The sequence below is a fragment of the Solanum dulcamara genome, chromosome 2 (assembly GCF_947179165.1).
Source record: "Solanum dulcamara chromosome 2, daSolDulc1.2, whole genome shotgun sequence".
Lineage (NCBI taxonomy): Eukaryota > Viridiplantae > Streptophyta > Magnoliopsida > Solanales > Solanaceae > Solanum > Solanum dulcamara.
In genome coordinates this window covers 10,775,410-10,802,659 of record NC_077238.1, presented here as the reverse complement: position 1 = coordinate 10,802,659, position 27,250 = coordinate 10,775,410, and the positions used below count along the sequence as shown (strand labels likewise).

Here is a 27,250-nt window from a genome sequence, read left to right as displayed (position 1 = left end):
TTTTTCTAATATCTTTCGATGTTTAGATGGAAGATGAAACAAGTCGACAACCAATGTTAAGTTATAGGTTTCCAAGAGAGGTTTAAGCTCCTTTGCTTTTACATTGTCTTTTTTGATAGATGAGTCAAAAAAATCGCGAGTGTACTTATGCCAAATGTGTTTGTTTAGTTTCTTTACTATTACCTATATGTGATTTTTCCATTTTTCCATTTTATAAGATGTTCTTTTGAAATTTCAAGGATTCATTGCAGACACTTGGTTCATCACTTCGGCTTGCTATTGATTCAAAGTGCTGAGTTCTCTTATTGCTGGAAAAAAATATGTCAGAAATGATATATTGCAATGTAAATCTAACATCATTCTCCTACCTTGCATTTTTCTGTTAATTTTCTTGAAGTAATTAAGATGTTACTCCTTTTGGTATTATAGTCAGTCATTGAGAAAACTTAACAGCCTCATTGGCTTCTGTCACTCTTTATGCCTATTCTGGTTAATGCTCTTTCCAAACCCCAATAATGACAAGTTTCATGTTACTGTTGTTTTGTGAAGGCCTATTAGGTGGCCATTATTTCGATTATGAATATGAGACCAGTGTTTATACTTATACTTATATATGAGTTTTTCTGTTAGTCGATCAGTTTAATATGCGTGTGGAAAAGTTGAAGCTAAGGACTGGTTGATTTATCTTGTCTTTAGTTCTTATTAGATCTATAAGTGTCGAGTACCAAGTTTTGGGTTGCTTTGAAGCAGCTGTTGTTTTTATACTATGGCATCCGTGTCATTAATTGCTAGAAGTCGACGTAGAAAACTGATTACACATCATCTTGATCTGCTGATATTTGGGATTATGATATTTATTAGCTTGTGTTTGTTTAATGGTTACTTCTTGTTTGCTGCTTGATATGGTTGGAAGAGTATGTTAATTTTCTGACTGATTGCGACATTGGAGTTTCCCCTTTCGTGGTTTTGATTTTCATTTTAGTTGTTAGTTCTAAACCTTTAACTGTTACAACAATGCATTTTCTTACATGTAGGCTGTCGCGATAAGTAGTTGATATATCAGGAGTATTTATTAGCTTGTGTTTGTTTAATGGATACTTCTTGTTTGCTGCTTGATTTTTTTTCCTTATCTCTTCTATGTTTAGATGGAGGATGAAACAAGTCAAACAACCAATGTCGCACCTCTGGCTCTTACTGAGTCTCTTGATTGACTAGAGGGTTCCTTTTTTTCCTTAACAGTTTCTGGCTTTCTGCAATGCCTGGATTTTTATCATTGGGGTTATATATGTCTTTAAAGTTGTGAGATTTTGAATAAGCCATAATATACATATTTTTTACAATTAGTTTGAAACTCAGTTGTATTCGATCCATTTTTTAGTTTGTTATTAAAAATCTTCACATCTCTTATTATTGCTATTGTGAATATGATCTACTAACATATTCCGTGTGGACTTTGACTTCAATATGGTATTACCGAATACCGTACCGAACCGAAGTTTGATTTACCGATTACCGAATTACCGAACCGAAGTTTGGAAGTTCGGTATTTGGTATATACTTTGAATTACCGATTACCGAATTATCAAACTCGAACTTTGAAAATACCGAACCAAATACCGAACGCCCAGCCCTACTAATAGACGTGCAGGTTTTCTTAGCCCATTTTCCAAATTTCAGAAATTTCTGGCTTGGTGCTGCAGTGGCGCGGCGCGCCACTATAGCGCTAGTAGGGTTTTAGCCTATTTTTCCAGATTTTTTATGAAGGGCAATTTGGATATTTTTCCTAAACATATATACACCACTTGGAACATTTTGGGATTAATTTTTTTCAGTCTTTTGCCTCTCCAAGGAACCCTAATCTTCATCCCCTCTTCTCTTCCAAATCATCTCCAACAAAATCCTCTTAAAAGCTCAAGGATTCAAGCTTCCCATTGAAGACCCAACAACAAAGTTTCTTCAAAATCTACTCTAAGGTATGTAAGGCTAACTTAAAATATGGATTGAGTTCTTCCATATGCTCCATAGATGTGTTGGATGAAGATTGTGAAAAGCTTGAACCTTCTACGAAGATTTTCTTGAAAGTTTCCTAAACTCTAAAATATTTTTATATACTAGTAATTGATTGATGATTTTTATGACTTGAATTATTGAATAATTATCATTCATATTTATTTCATAAATTGTAGCTACATATTGACTACAAATGAATTTTTGTCTATAAATTCATATGTATTGATGGTGTTCTTGAGTTGAATTTTGTTGAGAGTATGGATTCATGTATTCATTCACATGAACCCAATATGAGATTTCCTTTGTCATAATTGTCTTGAGGTTGAGATTGATGGTTTTGTGTATATGTATTGATTGGAATAAAAAGAATGAATTGGGATAGTTATGAATGTGAATGACATAAAAAGAAATGAAATATTGGTAGAGCTAGAATGTCACTTTTGTTTCTATAAATGGAATATAGAATTAAATAAGAATTTTGGAGCAAGATGTTGATAATGATGTGAATGATGATGTTTGATGATGATGTGAATGATGATGTTTGATGATGATGTGAATGGTGGTTATTTAACATGGGTAGAATGATTGATGAAGAGGTATGTTGATGATGATATTTTAGGTGAAATGGATTGGAGTCTAATGTAACTACATGATACGTGATTTGCATAATGTGATTTGATTGGAGTCATATGAGTATAAATGATTGTTTGAGAAGGACTTTTAAATAAATGATTTGTGAACATTTTTGCATAAACTATTTATACACTATTTTGAGTTTAAGAATGATTATTTTCATCTTTGATTTAAAAAGAGTTTAAGCATGGGTTGAGTTTGAGAAGTCTTTTAATTATTTTTGAACATTAGTATTTTAAGTATAAACGAGTTGAGCATTTTTACATTAAAACATCTATTTTGAGATTGAGTTGAGTAGTTAAAAACTATGTTTTAAATTCATTCATTGAGTTGAGATTTGTATCAATTTCTAAAGAGAAGAGTTTGATGGTTTGAGATAAGTTGATTTGAAAGAAGGTCCAATGAGGCCAGATTTGATTGAGTTTTGAAAAGAGTCCAATGAGACTAAATGAGTTGATTTGAAAATAAGTCCTAAGAGACTAAATGAGTATTTTGAGTATTTTACTCACTTGATAGATATGAGCATATTGAGTCTTGGGAGGAGTATTGAGCACCGAATTGGGTATGAGTATAGACCATACTTGAATCCCATAAACTACGTAGCCAACGTAGGAAGGGATTGTACCGTACGAATGTTTCCCTATTTCATTGTCCTCAAATGATAGGACTTGATTGATTGATGGAACCATAATTCGTTGATTCGTTCATACCCTGGCAAAGTATGAACGGACGTGGCAACAACATTGGCTTGTTGTACTATCACTTGCTCATATGGTGATGGTTGTCGGTTAGAAAAACTCCCAAATTGAGTGGATTGTGCATGATATAATTGCTTTGATTGAGATTGTACCTTGATTGAGTTGGATCTTATAACATTACTAAATTCTAATTTGCATATTTATTGAGTTGAGTCTTTTGACTTGATTGTTGAGTTGATTGTATATGATTGGATTAGATTAGATAATATGTGATTAGATTTGATTCTATTGGATGATATGTGATTTGATTGGATCGGATTGCATATGATTAAATTGGATTAGATGATATGTGATGGATTGGATTAGATAATATGTGATGGATTGTATTAGATAATATGTGATTGGATTGGATTAGATGATATGTGATTGAATTAGAGTTGATGGTATATGATTGGATTGGATTGGATGGTATATGATTGGTCTTTGTCTAAAATGTATTCTTACTTTAGACTTATGACACTTTGATTGAGTTGTTTTTCATCTTTCTGATTTGAGATATCTGAACTGGTATTATTCTACCTTGAGGTATGTTTCATTCTGCCATATTACATACTCGTACATTTCACGTACTGACGTCTATTTGGACCTGCATCATTTCATGATGCAGAGACTGGTTTAAGAGGTCATCAATAGGCGCACCATTGAGGATCTGTTCACACTCAGCTTATTGGTGAGACCTCCCCTACATTCGGAGGACACCACTTAAGTTATTCTTGCGTCGAGTTAGTCTTTTCATTCTGATTTGAGGTAGCCATGAACCTGTCATTTGCACCAATTAGATAGTAGTAATAGAGGCTTCATAGACTAGATAGTGATGGGTCGATTGAGTATTTTATTTCCAGAATTATTCTTGTCAAACTATTCAACGATGTAGATTGGAGTTCGATTTGTTGGCCCATGGCCTTTATTATTTGAATTAGATTGATGATTTGAGTTACCCACTAAACTATTTCTTTATTTTAAACTTTTCGCTGATTGATTGATATAAATGGATATGTGATTGGATCAAGTGGTTCGCTTGGGGACCAGCAATGGTCTTTGAGTGTCGTCCACGTCTAGGGTACCCTCTCGGGGCATGACAGATTGTTTGGAAGCTGATTAATTTCATAATCATCTTCCACAACTTTCCAAAGATCAAGAGCCTCCAAATAAGTTTCCATTCTTACGGCCCATAATTGATAATTTTCACCATAAAAACAGATGGTGTCATTCCTGAAAAAACATTTTCAGAATCCTTTTCTTCACTCACAGCCCTCAAGAAAAATGACTCTAGATATCAATTATTGGTATAAAAAAGAAGAATTTGCAGGCAAAGAATAAAAATATTAAGGGAATTAAAAAAAACGTATAAACTGAAGTTAAAATCGATACATATTTATTGCAGTCTAAGAATATATATATATATATATATATATAAAGGAGAAACATAGAGAAGGTTATGTGGCACCTCCCTATGACCTCCAAATCATATTTATCTTTTTTCTCCTTTTTTTAGCCTTTTTTCTTATTTAAATTAATTATTTTATTATAAAAGTAAATTACTTAATTTATTACCAATAAATATTTTATTAATATGGAAATAATTACAACAAAACTCTTCACATGTCAATGAGTAACTTTTCATAACTCACACCTCTGTAATTTACACTCTTAATAAATGCATTTTTCTTTTTCTCCCTTTTTAACCTTCTTTTAATTATAAATTATAAAATGACAATAGTTTTTTAATATTTTAAGTATTTTTCTCTTTATTATTTAATTTATTTACAATCCATATATATAATAAAGCTAGATATAAATAAGGTGATAAGACACCTCTCTTAAACCACCGTTGCTATTTATATGTTTTGATTTTTTTATATATTTTTTTCTTAAAATATTTGCTGAAAATTTGAAACACTCTATTAATAAGTCTGTAATTATTCATATTAATTTTTATTGAATTTATTTGTAAAAGCAAACTAACTTTTCCTCTCCCAATGTTTGACTCTTAAGTTCTCCTCTTTTGTATTTAAAGAGTAACATTTCCTCCCAAATCTATTAATTTTAGATCTTAATTTGGTGTTCCTTGAACCATTTTCGTACCTCAATCACTGGTGAGAATTCTCAACCTTTCTCTCCTAGTTTCTTTTCTATGTTAAAGATTTTCTATTTTTCCAATTGTCTAAGAATCAATCTTCTTCTTTATAATTGTGTGAGGTTTCATTTACTTATTAATATCTCTTATCTAAGTAACATGAAATAAATTATGTATCTATGTTCGTATATTGTATATATAATGCTTTTTAGAAAAGGTGATGATGTGTCACCTATTTTAGGCTAATAATCTTATAAATCTTTACTTTTATCTTTCTTATCCTTTAGTTATTTTTTATTTTCTGTATGATAAAAAGTAACTGAGACAAATAAGAATTTTCACATACGAAGATAACCAAAATCATATTATGAGAGTTAATGTTCTTTAATATACTTTCTTCTCTCTTTTTCTCTTTTTATATACACTTTTGAACTTGTGAAATGCTTCTAACTGCTGTAAAGTTATATTGTCTAAAAGGTTATTTGATCATTCCAAATGAATACGTCGAATTTCTTCGTGAAAGCATTTACTTTCATGTATGTCACAACACACACGATGTTCCTCTAAGTAAATTGATTGGTTTAAGAAATGTTGCAACTAAAGGTAGAAGTTAGATTCATATTGTTTATTTCTTTTGATTTTAATTTAGAAAGATAGTGTTTTCTGTTCTATGTAATACAATAGCTATAAATTATATGTTTTGTCATCACCTCATTTCCCAACTTCCTTTGGTATGAAATGAATTGTATCTTGAAGTTAAATGAAACCTCTTTAAATGTCTCATCTAAATTTGAGGTAGCAACTATCTCATATTAAAAATGCCTACGTACGAATGTACAATTATATTGAAATGTTAGTTAGAATATTGTTAGAATAGTTAGAAAGCACGTGTTAGATCATTTGGTTGATATTGTTAGTTAGTTGTGTTGATTAGTTAGCACTAATTTAACTGATCCAGATGGCATTCCAGTTGTCACTTCTTGTTATTCAGTTAGTTAGAGTTGTGAATTGATGTATAAATAGGACACACCTCAATTGAATGAATCAAAACAATTCATTCCAAAATATTTTCTCAAAGCTTCTTCTCATTCTCTAATGGCTTCTTAGTTTAGTGCATAGCACAAATCTAAAGTTGCATGCACTAAAATTTGATATGGTATCAGAGCTCATGATCCAAAACTGAGCTGATTGTTCAAATCGCTTATGCAAAGTTGTTCGATCCTAAATCTGTTAAGACTTGAAGATGAAATGGAAGAAGTTGAAATCGATCACAAACACCCGTTGTTTCTACAGCCACCGGATACTCTTAGATCCATGTTAATTCCTATTCAGCTGATAGGAACTGAGAACTATAGCCTTTGGAGCTGATCGATGAGGATTGCTCTTTTTGGAAAAGGAAATTTAGACTTCATCAATGGAACCTGTAGGAAAGAAAAATTCAAGGAGAATCTGTCCGATACATGGGAGAAGTGTGATGCGATAGTACATTCATGGATTATGAATTCAGTCTCAAAGCACTTGTTGAATGGCATTGTGTATGGATCTAGTGCCAATGCAATCCGGGAGGACCTAGAGGAGCGTTTCAATAAGATCAATCGAGTGAGAGTTTTCTAGCTGCATCAGAAAATCACCAATCACACACAAGGTACGACCTATGTATCTGTCTACTACTTAAAGCTCAAGGAACTATAGGATGAGTATAATACTATAATTTCAAATCCTAAGTGCGATTGCCCTAAATTGAAAGAATATGAAGATCATGTGCAAGACTAAAGGTTGCTGCAATTTCTGAATGGCTTGAATGATTCATATGATCAAATTAGAAGGCACATCCTTATGAAATTAGTAGCTCCGAGTGTGAGCCAAGATTATGCTATGATATTTGAGGATGAAAGTGAGAGAGCAATTATTAGTTGTTCTCAGGTAGCTATTGGTCAGGATAGGTTTAATGATCCTACCATTCTACAAGTTGGTAAGGATCAAGGATATAGAGGAAAGAAACATTTTCTAAGGTGTGAACACTGCCATGTGAGAGGACATTCCAAGGAGCAATGTTGTAAGATAGTTGGTTATCTTGAGGATTATAAAGCTAAAGGAAGGTTCAATAGAAATAACAACACTAGAGGACACTACAATCAATCACCTCAACCTCAATTTTTTGCCAATGGAAAGTATGGTGGTCAACAATTTACAAATGTAAGCAATGTGTGTGGAATTGGTACTCCTACTAGAGAAAGCACTTATGAGAATTACACCACTGGAGCAAAGCATATGACAGAAGCAAAGGGCTAATACTTCACTAAGACTCAATACCAACAGATCCTAAATATGTTGAGCAAAGATGCTACAGAAGGACAACAAGCTGTGAATCCATCAGGTACCATTACATGCTTTCATTCACATATTTCCCATAGTGAATGGATAGTGGATTCTGGTGCCACTCACCACATCGCAGCTAGCCTAGAAAATCTGCTAAGATCTGAGAAAGTAGAAAGTTCTACGAATGATAAAATACAACTTCCCACAGGATATAAGGCAGATATCACACACATAGGAGATGCTTATGTGTTTGATGAGTCTATTTTGAAGAATGTGCTATTTGTGCCTAACTTTAGATTCAATCTACTGTCAGTTTCAAGGTTAACCAAGGAACTATCATGCTTTGTCTCTTCCAATATGTCAGAATGCTGATCAAAATGATGTATCTTCCAAAGATCTTGTGGCTAATAATACACAAGATGTTGCCAATACAGCTCCTCAAGATTTTGTGGCTGATAATACACATGATACTGAGCATGCAGAGCTAATTAGTTCTTCAAGGCACAACCAGATGAGGAGGTTACACCATCAGTACCATGTATTAGGAAGTCTCATAGATAGGTGAAAGAACCTATATGGATGAAGGATTATGTTGTCTAGAGGAAAGAGAGCACTAGTCTCTATCCTATTGCACAATATGTTTCAAATGATAGGACATCTCCTAAGTATCAATGTAATTTAACTAAATTCTCAAAACTGGTGGAGCCACAGAGATTTAATGAGGCTACCAAGGATCCAAGGTAGATAGAAGCTATGAAACAGGAAGTATAAGCCCTGGAGGAAAACAATACTTGGGAAGTCCATTGCCAACAAGAAAGAATACTGTGAGGTCCAAATGGGTCTACAAAATCAAGTACAACTCTAGTGGTGAGGTTGAAAGGTTTAAGGCAAGGCTTGTAACCAAGGGCTATAGCTAGAAAGAAGGCCTAGACTACCATGATACTTTTTCCCCTATAGAGAAAATGGTCACAGTGAGATCTGTCATAGCTCTGGATACTTCTAGAGGGTGAAACTTATTTCAAATGAATGTATATAATGCCTTCCTTCAAGTTGATCTTGAGGAAGAGGTATACATAGAAATGCCAGAAGGTTTTAGAAGTCAAGGGGAGACAAAAGTATGTATGCTATTAAAGTCATTGTATGGATTAAAGCAAGCGTCAAGATAGTGAAATATCAAGTTAACAGATGCCTTAGTGGATGCAGGTTTTTCACAAAACAATCATGACTACTCACTATTCACAATAAAGGAACAGGAGGACATTGTGATTGTGTTAGTGTATGTTGATGATTTGCTGATTACTGAAAATAGCATTGCCTTAGTTGAGAAAGCTAAGCATGTCCTAAATCATAAATTCACGATGAAAGACCTGGGGGAACTGAAGTACTTTCTTGGAATTGAAATTATGAGATCTGCAAAGCGTGTGCTATTGAATCAAAGGAAGTATGTGTTGGAACTTATCTCTTAAATGGGACTAAGTGGTTCCAAACCAACTATCACTCCTTTAGAATTTAATCAAAAGCTCACAACACTAGAGTATGATAAAGTCACCAAAACCACATGAGATGAATTGTTGAGTGATGTCCATGCATATCAAAATTTAATTGGGAAGCTACTCTATGTGACCATAACAAGACCTGATATTAGCTTCTCAGTGTAGACCTTAAGTCAATTTATACAGATGCCAAAAAGATCTCATTGGGAGGTTGCATTAAGAATTGTCAGGTACCTAAAAAATTCACCAGGACAAGGTGTCTTCTTACAGTCTTACTTGTTGGTGTGACTCTTGTTGACACCCAATTTTGGCTCTTTGTTCTCAAAATTAACGTCTTAATCGTTAAAGAACACAAATAATAATCTTTTACACATTTTTTTAGTTTTAAAATTTTTCTTTTAATAATTATCCTTATTTTAGGATTTTCATGAATTTATTTTTTCATTTTTTAAATATAATTTATGGATAAACATTTTTTAGTTTCGTAAATAATAAGATTCTTATCCATGTTGATACCCAATTTTCACCTCCGCAACGCAAATTAATCATCGAGCCAATTTTAAATAATTTAAAATAATTAATTCTAAAAATACAAAAAAAAATTGCAAGTTATTTTAAAAGTAATTCTATCGTCTTATAATTTTTGAATGATTTATATAGTTCTATATAATTATTATTTTTTATCATTATTTGAAAATAATATCAAAAGTTTTAATCAATTATTTCATAAATTAGTAGTCTATATTTTTAAATTAATTAGTTTATAATTAAATTAATTATTTTACTTTATTAGAATTAAGAATCTCGTTAATTAATTAGTGTTATTTCATCTTATTTTAAAAAAAATTATTGAATTTACTAATTAATTTCAAATTCGGTTAATTTCTTAATTTATTTTGTTCATAATTGAAATCATGTGGCCATTTCTTAAATTACAATTATAGCCAATTGAGTACATTTCCCCCATTTTCCTTTTATATTGTCCCAACCCCATTACAATATATCAAAACCCATTTCAACCCAAAACTAAATTACTACATACACATACCCAACATTACAATCTATACCCAAAAATTCCCCAACTTTATTATTCCCCCACACACCACTAGTAATATGATATTATTATGAAAGTGGATTGTCCACTTAACATAATATTCTATATTAGTGGGGCCCACTCAAAGTGGGCAACTAACCCACTTGGTATTCTTCCTCTTTTATGGCTATAAAATGCCATCAATTTGGCACAAAATATTCATCCGACGAAAAACAAAATTACATACTGCAATCACTCTCTTCTGTTTTATTTTCCTTACTCTCTCCTTCTAATTAATTGTTAAGGTAGTATATTCATAACACGTTATCAGCACGAGGCTCCGGCTAATTTTTCAAGGTAACAAAAAGTGGTAAGAATTTTATTTAAATTTATTTTCATAAAATGGCAAATATTTTAAAAATTGAATTTGTTGCTTTGGATATCTCTGGAAAAGATTACTCCTCATGGGCACTAAATGCCGAAATTCATCTTGAATCGATGGGTCTAGCAGACACCATCAAAGATGATAACACGGCATCTAGTCAAGACCGTGCAAAAGCTATGATTTTCCTCCGCCACCATCTTGTCGAGGGTCTTAAATTACAATATCTTACATTAAAAGATCCCTTGAAATTGTTGAAAAATTTAAAAGAAATATATGACCACCTGAAGTTGGTCATGCTTCCACAAGCACGTTATGACTGGTTAAATCTGAGACTGATGGACTTTAAAAATATAACTGAATATAATTCTGCTTTATTTAGAATTATAGCTCAGTTAACTTTATGCGGAGATGAAATCACGGAACAAGATAAACTTAAAAAAACATACTCCACATTTCGACCCGCGAATATGCTCCGGCAGCAGCAATATCGCGAAAAAGGCTTTACAAAATATTCTAAATTATTATCTCACCTACTTATTGCTGAACGCTATAATGAATTATTAATAAAAAATCATGATAGTCAGCCCGTTGGTTCTTTGTCACTCCCTGAAGTGAATCAGGCAAATTCTAACTAACGAGAAAGAGGTCATGGCCCCAGTCGTGGTCGTGGTCGTGGTCGTAGTCAAAGAAGAAATTTTAATCATGATGCTCGGCTGGCACCGAGAAATAACCAGCAATATAAAAGACAGGGTAAAAAGCCAGAAGCTTTACCGAAGAATAATTCAGAAACAATATGTCATAGATGTGGAGGTGTGGGGCACTGTTCGCGAATTTGCCGATCGTCAAAATGTTTGGTTCAGCTATATCAGACATCGTTAAAAAGGGCAAAAAATAATTCAGAGACAAATTTTATCTCTGAGGACAATATTGAGCCCATGCATCTGGATGTAGCTGATTTCTTTAATTTTCTAGAAGTAAACATGAATGTTGATAAGCCCGATAATATTTAAATAATTCTCTTTGTTGTTGTATGTATTAAATATTATGTTTGTATTTTTCTAGATCCATATAATAAAATAAAATTTTGCATAATAAATTATTTATTAATTATAATATTTACTTTTTTTTCCTTTTAAAGAAAATATGGAAATGCCTCAAATTTTATTTGGATCAATGATCAATCAAGAAGATATTTGTTTAATTGATAGTGGAACAACTCATGCTATTTTTAAAGACGAGAAATATTTTTCCAACTTGCTTAGAAGAAAAGCTAATGTTACTACGATATCTGGCAATTCCAAAATGATTGAAGGCTCCGGAAGAGCTACTATAATTCTGTCTAAGGGGACAAAAATTGTTATAGAAGATGCCCTATTCTCTTCTAAATCCCCAAGAAACTTGTTAAGTTTTAAAGATATCCGCAAAAATGGATATCATGTTGAGACACTAACTGAAATAAATACTGAATATCTTGGTATAACCAAGAGTGTCTCGGGCCAAAAATATATTTTGGAAAAATTACCAACTTTGTCATCTGCCTATATTATGCAAAATTTAGTGTAATTGAAGCACATATGATTGTAAACCAGAAGTTTACTGATCCAAATATATTTGTGCTATGGCATGATCGAATAGGTCATCCTGGATCAATAATGATGAGACGAATTCTTGAAAATTCAACTGGACATCCGTTAAAGAATCAGAAGATTCTTACAAATGATGAATTTTCATGTGTTGCTTGTTATCAAGGCAAATTAATTGCCAGACCATCGACCCTGAAGGTTGGCATCGAATCTCCTGGCTTTTTAGAGCGTATACATGGAGATATATGTGGACCTATTCATCCACCTAGTGGATTGTTTAGATATTTTATGGTCCTAATAGATGCATCATCTAGATGGTCTCATGTGTGCCTATTATCATCTCGCAACCTGGCGTTTGCGAAGTTGTTAGCACAAATAATAAGATTGAGAGCGCAATTCCCAGATTATCCAATTAAGGTCATTCGCCTTGATAATGCTGGAGAATTTACATCCCAAGCATTTAATGATTATTGCTTATCAATTGGGATAAAAATTGAACATCATGTTGCTCATGTTCATACTCAAAATGGCTTTGCAGAGTCATTTATTAAGCGCCTACAATTAATAGCAAGACCTTTACTAATGAAAACAAAATTGCCAATTACTGTTTGGGGTCACGCTATCTTACATGCAGCAGCACTTGTACGTCTCAGACCGACACATTATAATAAATACTCTCCGTCGCAATTAGTATTTGGTCATGAACCAAATATAGCCTATTTAAGAATTTTTGGTTGTGCGGTATACGTGCCTGTAGCACCACCACAACGTACAAAAATGGGCCCTCAACGAAGGTTGGGCATATATGTTGGGTTTGACTCACCCTCCATAATTTGATACCTTGAACCGTTGACTGGAGATTTATTCACTGCTCGATTTGCAGATTGTCGGTTTGATGAAACAATTTTCCCGCCATTAGGGGGAGAGAAAAAGAAACCCGAAAAAGAAAAAGAAATTGCGTGGAAAGTTTCATCACTATCACATTTTGATCCACGTACCCGCACATGTGAACAAGAGGTCCAGAAGATCATCCACTTGCAGAAAATAGCAAATCAAATGCCAGATGCATTTACTGATTTAAAACGGATAACTAAGTCACATATCCCTGCAGTGAATGTACCTATCCGGATTGATGTCCCAAAAGGACCATCTACAAGTATCATAGCTTCTGAATCCCAAACACGCCAGAAGCGTGGTAGACCGTTGGGTTCAAAGGATAAAAATCCTAGAAAGAGAAGCGTGAGAAATAATAAAGATGATACTACAATAGAACCTCCTGAAGAAGGTCAAGATTTGAGTAATCCTGATATTCCTGAAGAAATCAGTGAACCCAAGACTCAAGTGAATGAAGAACTTTCAATAAGTTCTTTCGGTGATGAGATAAAATTAGATCGATCTACAATCACGCTTGATAATGTTTTTGCATATAATGTTGCACTTAACCTCATGCAAGATAGTGAAAGTCTTGAGCCTAAATCCATCGAAGAATGTCGACGTAGATGTGATTGGCCAGAATGGCAAAAGGCAATTCAATCAGAATTAGACTCACTTGCTAAACGTGAGGTTTTTGGACCTGTAGTCCAAACCCCTGAAGGTGTAAAACCAGTTGGCTATAAATGGGTTTTGTTAGAAAACGAAATGAGAGAAATGAAATTATAAGATATAAGGCACGCCTTGTTGCACAAGGATTCTCTCAAAGACTCAGAGCCAACTATGAAGAAACATATTCACCAGTTATGGATGGAATAACTTTTCGATATCTCATCAGTTTAGCTGTACATAAAAATCTTGAAATACATCTAATGGATGTAGTTACAGCTTACCCTTATGGTTCACTTGATAATGAAATTTACATGAAAATTCCAGATGGATTAAAATTGCCTGAAGCATGTAAAAAGTCTCGGGAAATGTACTCAATAAAACTGCAAAGATCATTATATGATTTAAAACAATCAGGGCGTATTTGGTATAATCGCCTCAGTGAGTACTTGATAAATGAAGGCTATATAAATGATGTCATTTGACCATGTGTTTTTATTAAGAAAATGAAATCAGAGTTTGTTATACTCGTCGTTTATGTTGATGACATAAATCTCATTGGAACCCCTGAAGAGGTCCAAAAGGCAATTGAATATCTAAAGAAAGAATTTGAAATGAAAGACCTTGGAAAGACAAAACTTTGTCTAGGTCTGCAAATTGAACATTTAACAGACGGAGTTTTTATCCATCAATCTGCCTACACTGAGAAAATCTTAAAAAGATTTTACATGGACAAAACACATCCATTAAGTACTCCAATGGTTGTTCGATCACTTGAAGTGGAAAAAGATCAATTTCGACCTCCAAGAGAGGATGAAGAAATTCTTGGTCCTGAAGTACCATATCTCAGTGCTATTGGTGCACTTATGTATCTTGCTAACGCAACTAGGCCTGATGTAACAGTTTGTGTTAATTTGCTAGAAAGGTATAGTTCATCCCCAACGCGAAGGCATTAGAACGGTATCAAACATATTTTGCGATACCTGAAAGGTACTATTGATATGGGTTTGTTTTATACTAACAAAGGTTGCGTAGACCTTATTGGTTATGCAGATGCAGGTTATTTATCAGACCCACATAAAGCTCGATCTCAGACAGGTTATTTGTTTACATACGGAGGGACTGCTATATCATGGCGATCTACAAAACAGTCCATTGTTGCTACTTCTTCAAATCATGCTGAAATAATAGCAATTCATGAAGCAAGTAGAAAATGTGTGTGGTTGAGATCGATGATACAGTTCATCAAAGAAAGATGTGGTCTGGAAAATAATATTAAAGTACCCACAATTATATTCGAAAACAATGCCGCGTGTATAGCTCAATTGAAAGGTGGCTTCATAAAAGGAGATAGAACGAAACACATTTCACCAAAATTATTCTTCACACATGATCTTCAGAAGAACGGTGAAATTGATGTACAACAAGTTCGTTCAAGTGATAATCTTGCAGATTTATTCACAAAGGCATTACCAACATCAACTTTTGAGAAGCTAAGGCATAAGGTTGGAATGCGCCGTCTCCAAAATATCAAATGAAGTTTTCATCAGGGGGAGTAAAATACGCGCTGCACTCTTTTTCCCTTAACCAAGGTTTTGTCCCACTGGGTTTTCCTGGTAAGGTTTTTAATGAGGCAGCAATCAAGGCGTATTACCAGATATGTAGACACAAGCTTTATGGATATTCATGATAAATATGTATATTATGTTTTGTAAAGTTTTTTTTTTACACGTGGACATCCAAGGAGGAGTATTATGAAAGTGGAATGTCCACTTAACATAATATTCTATATTAGTGGGGCCCACTCAAAGTGGGCAACTAACCCACTTGGTTTTCTTCCTCTTTTATGGCTATAAAATGCCATCAATTTGGCACAAAATATTCATCCGACGAAAAACAAAATTACATACTGCAATCACTCTCTTCTGTTTTATTTTCCTTACTCTCTCCGTCTAATTAATTGTTAAGGTAGTATATTCATAACAGATATAATATTTAAACCTAAGCTTTTTTTCTCTATTCCACCACCCCTAAGTCTTACTGCCTCATCTTCCTCATTTTTTTTATTTTGCTTTAGGCTATCTCCACCTCCAAAACCCCTTTCATTTATCCAAACCACTAGATCTCCACCCAAAATACCTCCCTCACGCATGAACTGACATCATCACAGCGAGCTCAAGCTCGCTCCTCCAAAACCCAACCAAGTAATCATCAGATCTATCCACAGAACTCCAAAATCAAAACCACAACGAACCAGTGAGCTCGAAGCTTCGATGAACGAAAAATCACGATGCACCAGAAACTCCGACAAACAACTAGATCCCTCCGGTGATGCTATCAAAGCAATACCATATTTGGTATTTTTTCTATCATATTTTCATATCATTGTTTGCTGCTTTGTTTAGTTACTACTTTTTCTCTATTTTTTAACTACTTTATCGTAACCTTAGTTTATTGTTTTTGTCTCATTTTTATATCTACTTTATCTTACTTTATTGTTGATTTTGATGACCTTATTCAGTGATTCTTGTTCCATTCATGAACGTGATAGGGAGTATATTATATTGTTTGTTTTGCTGTTATTTTGGTCTTTTTGTTCATTTGTTCAATATATTTATTTCATTTTTTGATTGTTGTTTCTTTATTAAGTTAACCATTTATTTATGGTTAATATTTTAATGTTGGGATTGATGCTGTCATTATTTTGGAATATTATCTTCTTTTATTTTTATTTTAGTTTTATATTTTTCATGCTACAATTTTAGTGTGTTATTTTTGTCCTACGTTTAGATAAAGTTTGCCATTTATTATTATCTTTAATTGACATTGAATAGATACTAAAAATTAAAATTGGTCAGTGAAAAAATCTCTCCGTTGATTTTTGAGGCTCTCCATTTTAAAAGACGGATATTTTAATTTAAGTTTACATTATATATTATATATTATAAGTTGAAATTGGCCAATGAAAAAATCTCTCCATCGATTTTTGAGGCCTTCCATGTTTATAAGATGGATTTTATTTTAGTTATTATTATTTTATTTTTTTTATTATTATTATTTTTTATTTATTTTTTATTTTTTTTATACCTTACTAATACTTCTACTAAGTGTCTTTTCAGTTATCCAGCCCAGAGTTGCTTCCCGAGGAAGCTATTCGAATTTAATAAAGTTCAAATATATTTTTAATTTATTAATGTATATTACTGATGTTAGGGAAAACTTAGGTCGTAAGTACTTACATAAAGAAATCTAATTGATTTAGCTATTTAATCAGTTAATATCCCATTTTTAGACAATAGTAAATAATCTTTTTTCTTTAAAATATTTTTCGTAAGTTATCCTCTCATTGATATTGTAAGTTAAAAATGTTATTTGAGAATACTTTATTTCTTCTATAAAAGAAATATTTTTCTTTTCACACATTACAATTTTTTTTTATGGTAAAAGAGTTTTTTTTTCCATATTAATAAAGGGCAATTATTTTAATATTGCATAAAAAACTACCCTTTTTTTATATACATTTATATCGTCTTTCTCATAATTTCATACATATAGTTGACGATAATATACATTATTTACTTAGTACATACTCTTTCATACATATATTCTTATACAATTTTAGTACATATTTCTTTATATATATGTGTGTTATACTTGCAAATAATAATTTTATCTCCTCCTTTTTTGATAAATTAAGTTTAGCCGGATACCACATTTTGTGGATTTCGAAGGATGCCTAACACCTTCCCTTTGGAATAATGTAAACCCTTACCTAGAATCTAAACTGGTTTTTCGTAGATTGAAACGTGAGTCATACAGGTATTGCATCAAATAGGTTTTCCTTATTTTTCTTAAGAAAATAGGTGGCGACTCTATATAATAATTAATTCTTTTAGAGTATATATGTTGTGCTTTATCTAACCTCGGTTAAAAATAGGGCATAACAACTCTGATTGGGTTGCTTGCCCAAACACTAGGAGATCAGTTACTGGTTTTGCTGTCAAGTTTGAGGATTCTCTCATTTCTTAGAAGTCCAAGAAGCAACAAACTGTATCTCGAAGCTCTGCAGAAGTAGAGTATAGAAGCCTTGCAGCAGTTGTGGTAGAACTAACTTGGTAGAAGGGGTTATTTCAGGAGTTGAATGTGCCCATTGACACACTAATTACTGTCTACGATGATAGCAAGTTTGCAATCCAAATTGCTGAGAACCCCATTTTTCATGAGAGAACCAAGCATATTGAAATTAATTATCATTTTGTTCGAAACAAAATCAAGGAAGGGACTGTCAAGACTGTCTATGTCAATACAAAGGAGCAACAAGCTGATTTGGTGACCAAGGGAATTCTAGCATTCAACATCTACACTTACTTGGCAAGCTAAGAGTGTTTAACATTCTCGGCCCTCCAGCTTGAGGTGGAGTATTGAAATGTTAGATAGAATATTGTTAGAACAGTTAGAAAGCACATGTTAGATTAGTTGGTTGATATTGTTAGTTAGTTGTGTTGATTAGTTAGCACTAATTTAACTAATCTAGTTGGTATTTCAACTGTCACTTCTTGTTATTCAGTTAGTTAGAGTTGTGAATTGATGTATAAATAGGACACACCTTAATTGAATAAATCAGATCAATTCATTCCAAAATATCTTCTCAAAGCTTCTTCTCATTCTCTAATAGCTTCTTAGTTTAGTGCATAGCACAAATCTGAAGTTGCATGCACTGAGATTTGATAAATTAATTCTGAGTTTTAAAATTGTGCTCCCAACACTATTTAAGGACCAAATGAAAAAAAGAATTTGAATTCTATGATCTCATTGTAGTACTTTTAATTTTAATTGTCCGTATTATTTTTATTTAAGAAGCTATTTAAATATCACACTTCGTAGAAATATTAAAAATTCATTAGAGAGACAAAAAAGTAGACCATAAGGTTACATGGTACCTATTTTATTTTAATTTTCATTTTTGATTTACGATATTTTAAAGATCTCAAAAGTTTCTAATGTAAGTATTAATTTATTACCATAACAATTGTTATTTTTTAACAATAGTTGCATTAAAATAGAAGATGAAAAGAGTTGTGTAAAACCAAAAGTTTTAAATATGTATAACGCTTACTTATGAGTTCATTAGCTATAATTGTTACTCCATTATTTGCATAACTAATGTATTGTTTATGAACAACAATTAAAAAAGAGGGAACAAGGTGAAAATATTTATGTAAAATCTCTAATTGGTAGAAGACGAGAGGACTTAAGTAAGACAACTTCTTCTTTTTTTATGAATAGCGTTACTTACGAGTACAATAATATTATTATTACATAATTAATGTATCATTTATGAATTATAAACAACAATAAAGACCAAAGAACTTGTGTAAATTTATGTATAATAATAAAGCTAGGATAATAATAAAGTTGAGTAGAAAAAGTAATGTGACACCTATCAAGAAATACAACTTTTTAATCATTTAAATATGCAATGTTAAGAAATTAAAATGTCATTTCTTTAATATAAAATTTAATGGTCTTTATTTTCATTACTCCCGCAATTGTTTATTATTACCATAATTTTTAAAGTAGATTGATTGAACACAGAAAATCTTTCGCTGGAAGGTGATCTTGTTTTTCACAGAATTTTTTCTTACTCGTGTCAGTTTGTCACGAACCAAGCCTAGGGCCTAGACGTGACATGGCGAATGAGGAACCCGAAAGTACCTCAAACAAGCCTCTTAGCATTCTTTTAGCCTTTCATAGGTAATGATGATAAATAGACAAGCGGAAATCATAATAATAATAAATCTTCAACTTACATATGTCCAACAATACCTCTAACTATTAGATTTAATGGGGCTAAGACAAGTTCCTAGCTCACCCTCAATCATAATAGAAGAAATGTCATAATAAAATATCTTAACATATCATAAGCTAGAAAGACAAAGGAGTATTGTTCCCGGAACATGGGAACTCACCAAAAGTAGTCTTCAATGGAATATCAACTAGCCACGTGGAGGAGAACGAGGAGGAGCACCGATCCCTACATGGTGATATCATGTAGGCAAAAGAGTATGCGTTAGTACTTTGAATGTACTAAGTATGTCAGGATGCATGAACATTGAGAAAATATTATAACATTTATGTAATATGGAACATAATGTAATACATGCATAATAAATCATATGGATATCCTTTAAAACATTCATTTTGTGGGAAGCTAACCATAACCGACATTTAAGACCATGCGAGCTATTACATGGAATCCAACATAACCCCCTACGTTGGCCGGGGAGACTACTTGCCAGGTAGAACTCCGTCAACTTCATTCATTTCTTTAACTTTAACTTTAAGGGCTATTTATGGATCCATTAGCCTAAGCCTACAAGGGCTCCTATGTTGGCACATAGTTAATGAGACAAGGGGTTGCTACTAGGATTCCCTTACCGAATCCCACCTCAATGCTTCATTCGGTGCTAAGTCAATCCCACGGAATAGTTTAATACTTCAAAATATTCATAGCATATAACTTGAGAATTCAAACATCATATTCGGTAGAATAGCTCATTAAAACATTTGATAATTCAAATATGCAAGAATTGTCCTTATTGCATAAAGAATCCATCATTCATATCATTTCATCATTCTTTCATTTCATAAGACTCCCTTTTTTATCATAGATATTGTTTTCATAAACATTTATTTGGAGTCAAAGCTTTCAAGTCAAACTTTATTAAAAACATAGTAAAACTAGGTGGGATCAAATCACTTCAACTTGCAAATATGTATGTAAATAAATATACATAAATACTTTAAAATTCATTAATTAAAAATCATGCTTTAAACAACCCACCATGAATTTCAAGAACCTTTAAATAGATAAATAGAGGAATTACTTGCAAACTATCAATTCATATATATGAAATTATGTTGCATCAAAATAGATCAATAATCTTTAATTTAACCATAATTCATACTATTAAGTAAAAAATAAGAATTACTATAAGAAAATATTACTTGAAATCAAGAGACTTAATTGAAAGAGTTTTTGGACTATATGGATGGAAGAACTCATGGATAAACACCAACATAACTTAGAGTAAAGCTTAAAGAAATAAACATAATTTATCATATAATCAAAATAATTTAGACATGAGAGTGGAAGGAATACTCTCATTGAAAACCTTACATACCTGGAAACCAAAGCTTTAGTTGGTACCGGAAGACTTAATGAACACTCTTGAGTCCTAGCTTCTCTCCTTGCCGGAATGTTTTGTGTACTACCCGGAATATATGAATCACCGGAATAGTATTTCTTCACTACTAAGAACTAAAACTATATTTGAGAATGTGTATAGAGAGAAGATTTGCTTGAGAAAGCTTGATGAATAAAATGAGGAAATAAGGTGGGTATTTATAGGTGGGAAAGATGACCTAACAATAAATAAAATAATTATAAATAAAAATCTAAAAATTTAGTGGAATATATTGATGTCATGGATGATGTTAAATGGAGGACAATTTATGTCATGAGTGATGTCAAATGTATCTAGATCTTTCTATGGTAGGTGAAATGAGTTATCTTTGACATAATACTCTTTTTGGGAGCTGCGTTTGAATAAGATAAATTCCTTATTAGGATTTAGTGTCTTCATAAGAATTGTAGATATGGAAGTCTAGTTTCATATCGTTCAAGAATCAACCAATTTGGATAAACCTACAGTGAGATATGATTTTTCTTCTATAAACACTCATTTCCGTAACAGCATCCTACCTTACAAAGATTAATTTGTTTGACCTACTTAACCTCCGAATCTTAAAATATGGTCTTCATAAACGTTGTAGGTAATGATCTTGTGGTTACTCAGAAATTTGAATCACTCAATTTGGATATTTCTATGAAAAGTTATGACCAAAATACAGAAGCTGTATCATGTTTAGGCAAAAATTGAAACATCGTATACAACGTTTTTAGGGGATATTACACAGTGATAATTAATTGTCATATTCATGACATTATTTAGTATTCTATAATGTATTCCTATAAGTAAAGACATTGTAAGATTTTATAGAAATGATCATATTATCCCTTTAAGTTATTATGTTTTCGGTGCTTATAATTATATTCGTGTATTAGTTTGACTCAGAAAATAAGATGAAGGCTATTGAATGGTGGACGATGTGTAGAAGTGAATGTCGATAAAAATTGAAAGATTTTGTATTGTTTTTTCTATTTCTTCACTTCTTAGCCTTATCTAATGTCTCTTTATGCTTTATTGAGCCGAGGGTCTCCCGGAAACAGTAATCCTACCTTGATAGGAGTAAGGTCTGTGTACAATTTACCCTCTTTAGACCCTACGTTGTGGGATTACACTAGGTTGTTATTGTTGTTGTTGTAATGATTAAGGTCATAAGATGATGTTGCTTTATCTTTTCATATGTTCTATCTATGATTTGTTTTATACTGTATTTTAGATGAATTTTATATTTTCGCATGTTTATAATTTCTTAAGGTTCAAAATATTAACTTCTAATTTTGTTTAATTATCTTTTTTCTCTTTTTTTTGCCATTTACTTCCTTCAAAATATCTTAAAATATAATTTTTTGAATAAATTTTTAATTACAAATCCTTCTACAAGTCTTAAATAATATTAAAATCTATACAATAGTGTCTGTTTCTTGAGTTTCTCATCTTGATTATAATCTTTGGCTAAGATTTTTATTTATTTATTTTCTTATTTTTTTGACAATTTCTCCTACGTCTTTATTTTTTTTGTTGTAGAATAATGAATATGTCAATTAACCATGATTCACATTCTTTAATGTAAAATTTAATGGTCTTTATTTTTATTACTCACACAATTTTGTTATCATAACTCCTAAAATAATTAATAGTCATATGCATGATGAGATTATTTGGTATTTCATATTATAGTCCTATAAAAGGAGATATTGTAAGATTTAGTAGATATGATCACATTAGCCTTTTAAGTTATGTTTCTGGTGCTTATTATGTTCATGCTTTAGTTCACTTGAAGAATACGATGAAGATTATTAAATGGTAGTCGACTTGTGGGAGTGAATGTTGATAAGAGCTTGAAAAATTGTACCTTGATCAATTCATACTTTTTTCCTTTTATTTTCTTATAATTAAGATTGTAAGAATTATGTTGCATTATTTATTTTCTTGTATGTTTTTTCTATGACTTCTCTTTATTTTGTATTTTATATGAATTTTTGATTTAAAAAGTTTATAATTTCATCTGGTTCAAAATAGTAATTTATAACTTTGTTGGAAGGGCACTAACTACCAGCCAAACATTTTCCCTTAAGAAATCAATTGTACATCTTTACTTCTTATAATATTACCATCTATTATAACCGCGCAAATTAAGTATAAAAAGTATACTTTACTTTTTATGTAGTTTTTTTTATAGTATATTTATAATTAGAAGTCTCAAAAAATTGTTAAAAATATTTGATTACTTTAAAATTATATATTTATGAAGAGAACATGAGTCAATTTTATTTTTTTTAATAAATTTCTTTTTCTATTTAAATTTATGAAAGGGTAGCCCGGTGCACTTAAGCTCCCGCTATGCGCAGGGTCTGGGGAAGGGCCCGACCACAAGGGTCTATTGTACGCAGCCTTGCCTTGCATTTCTGCCAGAGGCTGTTTCCAAGACTTGAACCCGTGACCTCCTGGTCACATGGCAGCAACTTTACCAGTTACTCCAAGGCTCCCCTTCCGGACTTAATAACATTTTAATAATAGCGCGAACCGTGAATCTATTCACTAGTTTATAATAAAACTACTAATTAACTTCTAAACCTAAAAATAAGCAACAAAAAAAAAAAACCCAGGTTGCTTTCACTTCTAAAGCAAATGTTCAACATTACTCCATAAAGTTTATTTCACTTCAAATCATTTAAAAACAGGTTCAATTTGTATTCATAGCCAATCTTTTAACTCTACTTTTTTCAAGTTTCACAATTTTAATACCCAAACGAGCCTTTAATTAATTCTAAACACAACTTAATAAGGAAATATAAATAAAGAAAAGCCCAAAACACTAATAACATTTTCTTAAGCCTCCATTTGACAAAACAAAACGTGTTATCCAAAACACATGTTCACATTTTTGTCTATTGGAAGGTCACAAGATACTTCAAAAAATATATGTAGAGGTAAACACATAAAAACACTTTATTGGTGTTGCATGATTCAACATTAATACAGTACATCAAGATTCAGATAAAAGCATATAATCACATTCTTTCTCATCGACCGCATGAGATGACCTACTGCTTTCATCATTGCCAGATTCGTACAACCGGCAGACCAACAGAAAAACGAAGAAGTTGAGCAAACTCAAAAAAGTAAGCAACCAGAGATAGTAATCAATGTGACCCTTATTAATGTTGCTCGAAAGCCAGCTCGTTCTACCTCCGGTTGATGAAAGCCAATCCACACCACTCACCAGAATACTTCCAATCAAATTAGACACAGCAGTCCCGACAGTGTACATAGCTGACGCTATGCTGGACATGCTCTTGGGTAATAAAGCGTACAAGAACTCAATCTGTCCAACTGCATGGGAAGCCTCAGCCACTCCGAGTAGTGCATACTGTGGCACGAACCACAGAGCAGACATGTTCACTAAAGCACTTGGGTCGTCCTCATGCCCTTCCTCTATTGCCCTTTGTCGTCTTATGCTTTCTGTTATTGCTGACAATAACATAGACATAAGGGAGGCTATTAAGCCAATCCCCATTCGGGTGATAGGACTCAACCCTCTTGGCTTTCCACTATATTTTGATAGAAAAGGGACCAAAACACGGTCATAGAAAGCAATCCACACTGCTAAAGAAAGAATCATGAACACACTGAATGATGCTGCTGGTATTTCAACATGAGCGAAGATATGTCTATCCATGGTCTTTGTTTGAAGTAAGGAAAATGCGAATACATTCATGTCCACAAAGATTATAAAACCAGTGGACCACATAGGAAGTACTCTAAGAAGAGCCTTCAGTGATTCAACGTGTTCTAAACTACAGAGACTCCATGGATTTGAAGCTGATCCATCAGGATTCAATTCCCTTTGACGATCTTGAATCATGCAAGCTCTATTTAAACAACTATAAAGTACAATAAAATATTGTTACAATGAACTGCAATATCATATAGCACTGTAAAAAAAAAAAGGAGAAAAGTTCTGTGATTACCATATCATAAAATCTTCAACTTATATTTGATTGTTTCAGACAAAGTGCATCTCATTAATGTCACTAGTGAAAAGACGGAGGCACTGACCTGAAGTCCTTTGATGGTGTCGAGGCCTCTGATTCAAGTGGCCAACGATAGTAGTCATCACAATCAATCAATGGAAGATTGGTATTTCTTTTCCTAAAAGCTGCTACAACTGCTTGAAGCAATCCTATGGCCACGTTTTCTGTATCTTTTGCTTTCACTTTGATATAAAGAGGAGAACCGATAAGGAACATTGAGACAGACAAAAACATGAGGATAAGCGGGACACCAAAGCCAATTTTCCAACCATAACGATCTTGAATATAAACCATAATGGTAACTGCAAGAATAGTTGAAATCCCTGTGCTAGCATAGTACCAATTGAAATAGCTTTCAATAAGCCTCTGGTTCCTGGGGTTCTCTTTATTTTCCAATTGATCTGCACCAAATATTATAGAACAAGGTCTAACAAAACCAGCTCCAATGGACATAAACACAAAAGATAAAAATAGAACAGCAAGTTGGACTAGTGTTGCTCCACTACAAACATGTTGGAACTGAGAGCAGGGTAAAGACTTGAGTTGTGGAATCATAGCTGTCAGCCAAAGAATAATCATTCCCTGTCGAAGAAGAATGTTAATTCGAGAAGGGACCAAAGATATGCTATTTATCAGTCAAGCCCCAAAATAATTGAATTTATGAGAGAAAGCCCAAGGATACAATGCACTAGAGGTGAACTTAGAAACAAATTACATTATCTTGAATACCATATCTTTTTGGTCCTAACAATAAACTTCATCACTTGTGTTTTAGAGACACAAATCATGAGAGTGCTCCTTGTTAAGTGCTACACAAGCATAACTTCCCTGCTAATATTGGAAGTAAAATGCTTTTTCTCCTTATTATTAATTTATTGTCATTATATCTTGTTAAGTTGTTGTTCATTATTTAACTCAACAACTTGTACTATCTCATATGTTTCATCATTCTGACACTCTGTAACGTTATCAGCTCTTCATTTATCCTGACACTACAGTGGGTAAAATCCATTAGAGAACAGCAGTGGAGAATTTGCAGCTAAATTATGGAAACCAAGCCACCAAGGTATAAATCCTAGCACAAACCAAAAAAAAAAAAGAAGCATGAGGTGATTTCTTCCCTCAACCTTAGTCTTGGTGAGAAAGGTTGCAGGTAACCCTGTGGAGTAGTCAAGGTGAGCACAATTTGGCCCGCCCAAACAACGCTATTACATAAAAAAGAATTAAAAAAAGAAACATTTGCAGTGATCATCCAACATCTCTAACTTAAGTAAAACACACGAAATTGACCAATTAGTGTTTCAAAATAAAATGCATGTTGTTGAAATTGTCACAACTCACAATAAAAGTGGAGATGGATCCAGAGGCAACAACCCTATACCGACCCCAGTAAGAATCAGCAACAATTGCCCCAACAATTGCCAACCCATTTGAAAGTGCACCCCATAGTCCAAGAATGCTAGTACCAGTAGCAGCACTCATGCCATAATATGTCATCAAATAGATTATCATGTTAAATTGTAAACCATAACTTGCTACCCTTTCAAATGATTCATTCACTGAAAAAAAAAATTAATTGACATAATTAGTACTTAAAACTATGTAACGAAAAAAAAAAAGCAAAAAAAAAAAATGGTACTATTAGAGTACCAATTATGAAAGGCATGGTTATAAGACCACCCTTTCTTGATTTCTCTTCAACCACTTCTCTTTTTCTCTCCATTTTCACAACTACTCTGTTTTTTTTCCTTCCTCAGTTTGTTCTTTGCTTTAATATATAACCAATAGAGAGAGAGAGCAAAGAGTAGAAACATTAAAGTTGATGCTTCCAAAATACTTATTTTATCTTATTCATAAAATGAAAGGCCCATGCTACTCGCCCACCTTTAAATTATTTTTGTCAGATTTTGAGCTTGCGTCAAAGTAAAGAAAAATTTAAATCTAAATATTTTTAATTTTTTAATGTTAAACATGTTATGGTGAAAAAATAAGATTAAAAAATGTGAATATGACCATGAAAACGAAGGAATACGAAGGAGAAGATAAATGTGTGGATGCGAGTCTGGGTGTGGCAGAAAAGAAAATTAAAATGGAGAAATATGATGAAGAAGATGTTTGGGGGAGGAATACCACAAC

General features: G+C 32.6%; 1 protein-coding gene and 1 long non-coding RNA gene across 2 annotated transcripts; both read right to left on the bottom strand.

The window, feature by feature from the left end:
• Positions 1-19,612: 19,612 nt before the first annotated feature.
• LOC129875315 (uncharacterized) lies at positions 19,613-21,177 on the bottom strand. Its single transcript, XR_008763139.1, has 2 exons — positions 21,015-21,177; positions 19,613-19,864 (listed from the first exon to the last, which is right to left on the bottom strand). It is a non-coding gene; the product is annotated as an uncharacterized LOC129875315 (long non-coding RNA).
• A 2,828-nt stretch (positions 21,178-24,005) lies between these two features.
• LOC129880306 (protein NRT1/ PTR FAMILY 1.2-like) lies at positions 24,006-26,944 on the bottom strand. Its single transcript, XM_055954280.1, has 4 exons — positions 26,765-26,944; positions 26,456-26,673; positions 25,140-25,696; positions 24,006-24,964 (listed from the first exon to the last, which is right to left on the bottom strand). The coding sequence occupies exons 1-4, from the start codon at positions 26,835-26,837 to the stop codon at positions 24,067-24,069; spliced, it is 1,746 nt and encodes a 581-aa protein (XP_055810255.1). The 5' UTR covers positions 26,838-26,944; the 3' UTR covers positions 24,006-24,066.
• Between the last annotated feature and the right edge of the window lie 306 nt (positions 26,945-27,250).